General features: G+C 48.3%; 1 protein-coding gene across 3 annotated transcripts; it reads left to right on the top strand.

Annotated features, from left to right (window-relative positions):
* Positions 1-3,751: 3,751 nt before the first annotated feature.
* LOC119099112 (general transcription factor IIF subunit 2) lies at positions 3,752-7,478 on the top strand. 3 transcript variants are annotated; one of them, XM_037222190.1, is made up of 2 exons: positions 3,752-3,890; positions 6,207-7,478. In XM_037222190.1, exon 2 carries the CDS (start codon positions 6,259-6,261, stop codon positions 7,024-7,026), a length of 768 nt encoding a protein of 255 aa, XP_037078085.1. In that variant the 5' UTR covers positions 3,752-3,890; positions 6,207-6,258; the 3' UTR covers positions 7,027-7,478. The 3 variants fall into 3 exon arrangements, with proteins under 3 accessions (XP_037078085.1, XP_037078087.1, XP_037078086.1); XM_037222192.1 differs by lacking the exon at positions 3,752-3,890 and adding an exon at positions 3,950-3,971; XM_037222191.1 differs by lacking the exon at positions 3,752-3,890 and adding an exon at positions 3,984-4,696.
* The last annotated feature ends 2,372 nt before the right edge of the window (positions 7,479-9,850 follow it).

The following is a 9,850-nucleotide window of genomic DNA, read 5'->3' as shown; positions in this document are numbered from 1 at the left end:
ACTGCAACCCAGATCATCACTGTCCTTGCTTCCGAGTCTGCGGGTGCACAGGGTCAAGCCTGTTGATGCAATTCGTTTCACTAGTCAGTTTTGCAAAAAAAAATGGACGTACTTAGGCAAGCATGGGATGGGTTTGGGCGTTTTTGAACTCATTTCAAGGCCCTATTCCACAATAATGGGACCCTTCTTTCTTTCCGGGAAAGGGTTCTCTTGAAAAGAACATTACGGGGCACACTATTGTTCCCGGTAAAGGGCCGAAGGGCCATTTTGTCCCACCGCGAGATGTCTTCCGGCTGTCACTCTGGTGTCACAGGGCGGGACTCTCTGGTCGACCCGAAGGCAATTAGAGGGATATATCATATCACACCGGGCCGCTCCATGACGCGAGAGGCCTTCTGACCCGCGCAGTTAACCCAGGAGCGACGCAAGAAATCTCAATGACGCAACAACATCCGTGATCGCCGCAGGTGGTCAATTAATTGGCACATAGACTCCAGTTCGGCTTAACGGGCCGCTGCTGGCATTGGTTTGGAGGGCCCACCGTTCGGTATTGGAGGCCCTCACTGGCACAGGACCCTTCTATTGCCTCAACCGGAGCACATCATCATAAGTCCCCATGCTTGCTTTCATTGTCAGAGGGCCCCGACCAACGCAAGAGACCCTCTGTCATTCGGGGTCCCGTCTCTGTCCCTGTTGAGAAAATATTTCCCTGACCGACGCAAGGCTCCTTGTTGGCATAGAATACCCTGTTAGGCACTGTGGGCTTCTGAACGATACAGGAGCCCCAAACAATGCAAATCGCGTGTCTGGCCTTGTTCCTACCTGAGAAATGGGCCCCAGAGCTCAGACCGACAAGGAGTCGATTGGTCGTTGTTAATGATTTCTGACCAAACTAGAGGAGCGCTATGTCTCAGGGGTCCCAATGGATACAAGAGATTTTCTAACGTGACATTTGAGATCACGGCCCTCGGAGTTCACATATGAGCGGGGCTCCTAATGTGACCTACAGCCAGCCCTTCGCACCCTTCAGTGTTCCAATCGAGCCCTTGATCTTTGGCCTCCAGAGACCTTTCGGCCCCTCTTCGGCCCCCCTCAAACACCGCTCCAACTCGGGGCCACTTGCCGCCACAGGACCCCTGTTAGGTGCTGTGGCCCTGACCGACACAGCAACCGCCCGAACATTGTAAATCGGGGGTCCCGGCCTCGTTTCCGATTGGGAAATAGGTCTCAAGAGTTCGGATGGACATAGGGCCGATTGTTCGGTGTACGTAGTCTCTTGCTGAGTTAGACACCAACATTGTATCAGGGGTTCCTCAAACGGTGCCAGGGGACCTGTGACTGATATTTCGGGTCACGACCCCACGGACTATTTTTCATGTGACTTACAATCGGGCCCTGACGACCATTCGGGTTCTTACGCCCTCCAACCGGGCATTTGCTCGTCGGTTCTGGTGGGCCGCTCGGTCACCTCTCCGGGCCTCTCCAACATTTCCTTTGGTCGGTTTCGGACCTCTTGCAAGCCCAGGAACCTCTGTTAGGCGCTGTGGGCCCGTGACAGACAGAAGGCCTCTGACCGGTTTAAATCACCTGTCCCGGCTTTATAGCTGATTGGGAAGTGGACCTTCAGGCCCATACCAATACGGAACCCATTGTACGGTACTGGCGATGTCTGACCGACATATAGGCCCAAATCGACTCAGGGTGTCCCCGATCGGCCCATAAGGCCCTCTGACTGCGATTTGAGGGCCCGTCCCCTTAGGCCGGGGCCCCTGAATAAGACTCTGATCAGCCTTTTGTTCCCTTAGACCCTCCAATTGGGCCCCTGTTAGTCACTGTGGGGCGCTGACAGACACTGAGGACCCGACCGAAATCGCAGGCTCGGGCTTAGTCCCTGCTTGGGAAACGCGCCCGCAGGCCCATGCCGCCACAGAGGCGACTGTGCGTTACTAGCAGTGTCTAACCGATATATAAGCCCTCACCGACTCAGGGGGTCGCTGATCAGCGTGCAGGGCCCCCTTCCCTGGATGACATTGAAGTGCCCGGCCCTGCGAGCCAGGGCCACTGAATGCGACCTTTTGGGCCCTTAATCGTAGGTACCGAAAGACCCTACGGGCCCCTCGGAATTAAGAGGATGGGTAGTTGCCCCCTGTGCCACCCTGCCTGCGCCACTGCTCTCGAGGGGCCTTTCGGCCCATCTTCTGGCCCCTCAAACACCGCATCAACTAGGGGTCATTTGCCGCCACAGGACCCTTGTTATGTGCTGTGGCCCCTGAATGGCACTCCAAATCGCGGACCCCGGTCTCGCTCCTGCTTGCCAAATGGCTCTCAATGGCTCAGACGGACATGAAGCCGACTGTTCGGTGTTTGTGGGCTCTAATCGACTCCAACGCCCGCATTGTCTCAGAGCAGGCTTCAGATCAGGAATGTATGACGGAAGAGTTTTTGTAGGAATGTATGATGGAAGAGAGTATGACGAAAGACAGAGTTTTTTTAAGGAAAAACCACGGTTTTATGCTCTTTGTGACACTGTTTTTGGCAATCGCCCTTTCAAGCTTTTGAATTTCTTTTCGCCTAAAATGCTGCGACAAATATTATCCCCAGCTAAGCAGCCGACGAAATCTAGGCGCGTGAAAACTCAGACGGACTATGGGTCATCGATTCGCATTACAAACTCTGACCAGCTTCTGTCAGGGTCGTATTTTGGCATATGCCCTGTGGAGGTAGATGCCTCATCAATGACCCAAAATGTCCACCCGCTCGTGGGATTTCGCATCCCCAGGGAAAACAATGTTCGAAGGACGAATAATTGTGAGCAGCTGGAAAGCCTGCTTTACCGAATGACATAGATGAGTCGAATAGGTAAGCAAGGGCGGATCTAACCTGGGTTTTGCCGGGGGGGGGGGGGCAACCGTTCATCGCCAGCTGGCTGGTGTGGTTTCCGAGGTCCAGTGCATGGTGCCTCTCGCAAGTACCTAGAAGGGGCACCATTCAAGCACTGAAATGCTTTTGAATCTTCTATGTACAGTATGCATGTTTGCAAAGCTCGTAACCCTCATTTTGAGGTATTATTTTGCTATTATGTAGGCTATTGTTTTGCGGTACATCTTTTGAGGTAGGTAGACGAAACTTTTCTGAAGCTCCGGGAATGTTTTTTTGGAGGGGCCAAAACATACTCTCAAAGTTTTTTGGGCCCCCATGGCCCTGTGCCCCCCCCCCCCCCTAGGATCCGCCTATGTGGGTAAGATTGTGCACCAGTGTGAAACATCTGTAATACCGGCATATAATGTAATGTAAAGACATTTAATTATATCCAAAATATGTGATGAGAGTTAAGAGCGGACATTGTATAAGAGCGGTCTCCGTCTCTAACCCCCTCCTTCCTGGTCGCCGGGCATGCTTCCCAGAAAAAGTTCCTGAAGTATACCCTGCTCCCAGCCACCCATTTCCTGAAACGTTCTTACGCCTGTAGGTTCTGAGCTATAAGTTGTCTGCAAGGAAGAATCTTGACTTTGTGAAATTTGACGTACTTTTGGTCTGACCCACGGCCACCATTCGATGCATCTTGGTTGGTGACCCATCCTTTCCTTGAAAGTCGTCTTAAGTCTGGTTAAAGGTCACCAAAAATATAAAAAAGCAACATAAAAACAGGGCTGCAGACAGCAAGTGCCCCACCCACTGGACGCTAGGCCACGACAGTCAAGTAAAGGATGTGCTGCCAAGCACGCCAGGACTTCGCGCAAACGCGCACGCGCAAAGGCATATTCGCGCAACAAAGAATTGGCGCCGGTTGGCGTCGGTCCCCCCCGAAGGTCGCTTATACCAGCTTATACGGCCTTGGGTGGTTCCCGTCGTAGGGATTCCACGCGGTTGTGATTGTTGGACAAATACAGGTAAATACAGGGGCAGTGGAAGCGCTCAAGCCGGGCGGGCTATAGCCTCATACATTTGCGGCCAACGCTCATAGAGCCATTGTTGAGTGTTCTGAAACTTGGGGCGGGTGCTCAGCCATGGGCAACTGGCGTCTTCCCATGTTGGGGAAGCTGGGGTCCATTCTGTTTTTTCCAGTCAACAGCTTTATGGATCAAGCTAAATTTGCAAGAAGTTAACGAGTGAAGTTCAGCTTTCTGGCAGCCCTTCATTCCCTTCATCCCCGGCCTACCAGTTCCTGTACGTGTGAATAAATTAATGTTATAGTAGTGCTCATGAGAGTTTTGCACATCCACATCAGTCATATTGTAGAACATGTTCTTATGTTTTTGGCCTTCAATTTTTAACCCACAGTCATTGTGTTTAGGGACTCAAAACCTCACTATCTCTACTAAAATATTTGAAATCCTGCATGTATCTTGAAAGGAGAAACTAGATCTGACAAGTTGTCAGATGATTTCAAGAAGTTACCCCTGCTTTGCTTTGCATGTTATTAAACCTTAAGATAAACATTTATAGGCTTCTATGTATTTTGTAAGCACATTGAGGTCTGAGTGCCAAATAGCATCTTCCACAGACATAGATGCCATTCTATGCCCCCACTTCTTTCAGTCTCAAGAACTGTTGCAGATTGGATATGCCAGTAATTGCTGGGTTTATTGACGAGCGAGTGAAGGAAGGGTACATTGGCCTGCGGTTTCTCATGTATTTTACTAATCAGATATTGATTGTGATTTGTGAGGCAGGGTTTCTGAGCAAACCAAAAAAGGTTGAGTACACCGCAGCCTCACAACAATAGCCAGGTGCAGGGTTTAGCTGTGTATATATTAAGTGCCACCCAACTGCCACTGAATGAAATCCAGCTATGGGTGGGAAAATTTGGGTCATTAGTCTTGATTTTTTGGGTAAAGCTTTGCACATTTGCAACTTGGTTTATTGGTGTGAGACATGTGCTATGGGTTCTCTGTCACTGATGCTCTTGCTGGAGAAATAGAAATATTTTTGTTTTGTGATCATTTGTGTTTGTTGGCACACTCTGATTTTGGGATAATCTCAAAGCTTAAAGAATAGCAAAAATGAACTCTTCTGCCTGCAGAATGTTTTACTGTACAAGCACTGCTGACACAATACATGCCTGATACTCTGTATGGTTGTTATTTCACATTTTAACTTGGACATGGAATTTGCTAGCAAACAAAGCTTTTTAAGGAAGGAAAAGATCAAAGCCATGGCTATCATTAGCATTTGTGATCTTTTGTGCCATTTTCTCAGATTTGCTTGTATTTATCATGCATCTATGACAGTAGTCAGACCTCACAGATGCTGATGGGTTTGTTATGTACATTTATATCTGTACTCCATATATTTCCAAAGTTCTTCCTAAATACCATGCTCTGTCTCCATTCCTGTACTGTCCTTTATTGGCCTTTTCTATCTTTTCCTAGGTTTGCTACCAACAGTCTGTACCTGCTTGATATGCAGGACAAGTCACAGCAGATTAGAGGATAAGTGCTGATTACTTGGATGTGTGAGCCAGTCAAGAAATATAACGTCAATGATATTGACAAATATGTTGACTTACGCAGTACATTTTTGACACCAACTCATTTACAACACAAAAATTTGTGATAAGGTAGGGAATTGCCTCTGCCAGATACCAATACCACTGATTACCCAACACTGCACTGACATAGACCTGGTTATGCACCAAATGGTTGCAAGCTGTGGGATGTGACCAGTTTCTCTTTAAGCTATACTAAATTTCCTGGACAGTACCTATGTATGTAGGAATGCTTGCTTCTATCCCCCTTCCATCCACAATACACATACATATTTTTGTTTCATGATTGATTGATTACTGTTTGCCACATGTTTTGTCTCAGCCACTCTGCTCAGGATGCAAAACACAGTAGCATGTTAAAACCACATCAGCAAAAGTGAACACTTGTGTTCAGCTGATTATGATTTCTTCAGCACTGTTTTATTCAAGTTTGCATTAACAGTGTGCATTGGCAGTTGCACATGAATTTCTCAATCACTTGATCATTACACATAACTTTATGTTTATTGGTTGTATGAGTCTTCTAGTAGTGCATGATTTGTGAGCTGAAAGTGTAAAACTCTTCAAAACAGCTTGTAGTCATTTTTATCTTGGCAATATATGAGTATTCCCATGGAGTCTTCATAATTTTTTACTGCTTTTTTACTGCTGACGTTGGTTTATCTTACATGCCTGTTTTAATGATCTCAGTATTAAGTGAGCCATGTCTGTGTTTCAGTCAAACACAAATGCATTACACATTAGCACTTGTGTAACCAACTGGCCCGAGCATGTCAACACAGATCCAGGAGCACTCCGTGGACTGCTCCAACGCCGCGCGCGGCGTTTGGCTGGTGAAGGTGCCCAAGTACATCTCGGAGCGGTGGCAGGCGGCACCCGGAAATATCGAGGTTGGTCGGCTCAAAATTGTTAAGGCGTCTGGCCAAAAGCCGAGCGTGTCCTTTTCGCTGAGCGAGGCTGTCATGGCCATGGAGCGTGAGCCAATCCCAAAGGAACACCGCTTCGCCATCAGCAACGTGGGTGGGCAGACGCTGGGTGTGTTCTCGCTGACGACACCCAGCGACAGCGACGCCGTGGTGCCCGAGCAGGAGACGCTGGCAATCGAGGGCAAGGTCATCCAGCGCGCTGAGTGCCGTCCGCTCGGTGACGCCAACTACATGCGGTTGAAGCGCAACAAGATACTGCGCACCTCGAACCCGGGCCGTCGGCTTAAGACCATCACGGACGTGGTGCACATCAAGCCGGTGTCTGACCACCGGCACAACATCGAGTACGACAAGCGGAAGAAGGAGCAGGGGAAAAAGATGCGCGATGATAAGGACAAGGTCCTCAGCATGCTGTTTGCCGCCTTCGAGAGGCACCAGTTCTACAACATCAAGGACCTGGTGCGCGTCACCCTGCAGCCAGTCACATACCTGAAGGAGATTCTCAACGAGGTCTGCAACTACAACATGAAGAACCCGCATCGCAACATGTATGAGCTGAAGCCTGAGTACCGCCACTACTCGGATGAGAAGGGCAATGAAGAAGACGACTAGAATGGAAGAACCTCCTTAAAGGAGGTGGACTTGACAAAGGACAGAAAATTGTCCTTTTTGTGTTTCTGCTAACAGGCTGCTGGCAATCAACCTTCTTACGTTGGCTTGAAGCGTGGTTAAGTCGTTCTCTTGTGCTCATATTGCTTTAACGCATCTAATGCTCATCACATCTCATTCACGCAGTGCGTGTTCTTTAGTGTCGCCATTGGCGAAGATGGTAAAGGTTGACCTACCCACCATGAAGTTTAGTACAAATTTACCCAGCGTGTCGTAGTCTTGTGTTAGAGCGTTTTTGTCGTCACCTTTGTTGTCTGTGTGGATGGACACCCCAGTACATGCCCCATCTTCACCTCACGGATCGGCGCGTGCGTCACATTTTACTACGTTATGAACTTGTTGCTCGTACACCTGCTGATCTCTTCGGATGTACAAATACACTAACAGTGGCGTTTTGTTGACGTTTTGGTTGAGGGCTGAATGAACACCTGTGCGGGGTCATGTCCAGCCACACGAATTCCCCAATCAGTTGGTTGGCGCGATCGGGGTTTTCCGTCCTCCCTGGTGTATCTGGTCATGAAGGGATTGTGAGGCAACTTAAACTGCCAACATATCGGCATTTTGAAAACTGTCACACAATTATGAACTTGCCACTGCATCAAGCCGTCCACCCACACCCGCCTCATTTTGCAAACTTCTTCAACCGACCGAATGAGAGGTGCGTGGTTCGATTCCCCGCGGTGCCCGTCGTTCCCGCCAGGATGAGGGGCGAGCGACGTCATGTTCACTCAGCAGTTAAGTACGTTGTAAGGATCGAATGGCGGACGACAACGGCGGGCATCCTGAAGATCGTTGGTACTACCAACGTGGATTGGATACCAACGACGAGTGGATTTGCTGCCGCAGTCTTATTGAGGTTGACGAGGCTTTGTGGTGAGTAACCGGTGTGATGGCAAATTCCCGGGGGCCACTCGAGCTTCAGGCCAAGATGAGGTCAGTCTCAGCATTGGCATCAGACCTGAAATATATATGTCATGTGCAGAGGTACCTACACCTCGTAAAGTATGCGCCATTGTGGCTGGTCGGCTTTACTCTGGTTTTGGTGGTTCTTTGTAGGCGATCGTCTGAGCGAAGTCATTCGTGTGTGATCTTTTGTTTCGGCTGGCGCAAAGAAAGGCACAAGTAGACAGTTTCAGGACTGTTGTGTGAGTGCGCACTAGTCTGTAGGAAAATGCGCGTAGGGCATAAATTTTGCATGGCAGAAGTACGTCTGCAAAAGTGCGTAAGCAAATGTTTGTGTGTTATAAGTACAACTGTAAGTCATTCGCATTGACAAATTGGTCACGGCAAAAGTTCGTTTGCATCAAGTACGTCCGCAGCTGTTCGTGAGCCAAATAAACCACGTAAGCAAAGCTTCGTACTGGATGAATCTCGTTTCATTTAAGGGAATGCTTCGCATTTGAAGATATGGAAGGAAGCATTAGACACGATGAAATAAGCTCAGAACTATTGGCATACTTTGAAGTGTAAAAGACTGCTCCAGACAAAACAATTTTTTATGTTTAGTAAACATGCTCCTCCATACGTCATTGACTACGTCATCGTACCTTGCACAACAGTAATTGAGAACCAAATGGCGGCATTGATGTCTGGGAATCGTGCTCACGAACACCAGCTGTGAACGACTCGACGATTGCATTTTGATGGGCCTTGACCGACGCATTGCTAGTGGAATGGCAAGTTTGAATGACGTTATTATGGCGTCGAAGATGCCTGGGTGATCTTGAAATGGTCTCCCCGAAATGGTCTGCACACATTTGGGGTCGCGTAGCTCAGAAGCTAGTGGAGTTTACGTCTTAACAAGGACGGGGCTATGGGCTGTACCGAATGATCTTCAAGATAGCTATTCCAGTTCGAAACCTCATGAAATGTGAACCACTCCCTTTTAAGTATGCGCGCAACATTTTGTAAGCATGGACCATAAAGAAACAGGTTTTATGGATAATACTTCTGTGAGGAATGTTCCCCGACCGATCGACCATCCGAATACAAATTACATCGGTGCTCAGATTTCGCTCGTAGTGTTTCTCCGTGGGACGATGTGGGATGATGTCGGATGATGGATCCCGCCGTGCAATTTCTAACTCCATCCGTCGTAAAATTTAAACTCACTCTGATTTGCTAGTTAAATAACGGGAATCGATGGGGAGCGATTTGATCCCCTCCCTTTTCAAAAGTAAGCAAGATGGAGGCTCGTGGAAATAGCCAGTGGATTGGTCACGAGATGTGGTGATAATGTGGAGTATGATGATATGATGTAATGTGGAGTACAAACTCTTCTGTTGCTAGGCCAATAATTACCCGAATAAGCCAGGCCAATGCCAAATTGCCATGAAAGCCGAACTTTTCAGCTTACATCAGACCATGCCTAGGGGTCGTAAAACGTGCCGACTTGGTGCATGAGGTCGGCGGCAACAATGTCTACTTTCATGCAACGCTTGGTGCTTAAAAAAGCTTTTGACCAAAAGTTTTGGTAAAGGCGACAAACTATGACAGCGCACATTGCTCAACCTAATGTGAGGCTTTATCGGTCATACCGTGAAGACCCCTTACCGTGCCTTACGTGCACCATGGTATCTTTCTTAAGCTTCGTGCCAACTGGTGACAAGAGTATCTCACGATTTTTAGTTGGTCGCTCGATTCAATACGATAAATGAGTGTATTCCTATGGCCCGGCCGGCGTATTTATTCCAGCAGGTGTAAATAACACTCATAGTCAAAATGTGCTGTAAATGTACCAGAACAGAAAAATGTTCTTACCTGTGCG

The sequence above is a fragment of the Pollicipes pollicipes genome, unplaced genomic scaffold, assembly GCF_011947565.3.
Source record: "Pollicipes pollicipes isolate AB1234 unplaced genomic scaffold, Ppol_2.1 Scaffold_4740;HRSCAF=5597_pilon_pilon_pilon, whole genome shotgun sequence".
Taxonomy (NCBI): Eukaryota; Metazoa; Arthropoda; class Thecostraca; order Pollicipedomorpha; family Pollicipedidae; genus Pollicipes; species Pollicipes pollicipes.
Note: the sequence above shows the minus strand (reverse complement) of the source record. Positions and strands in the feature narration are given on the sequence as shown.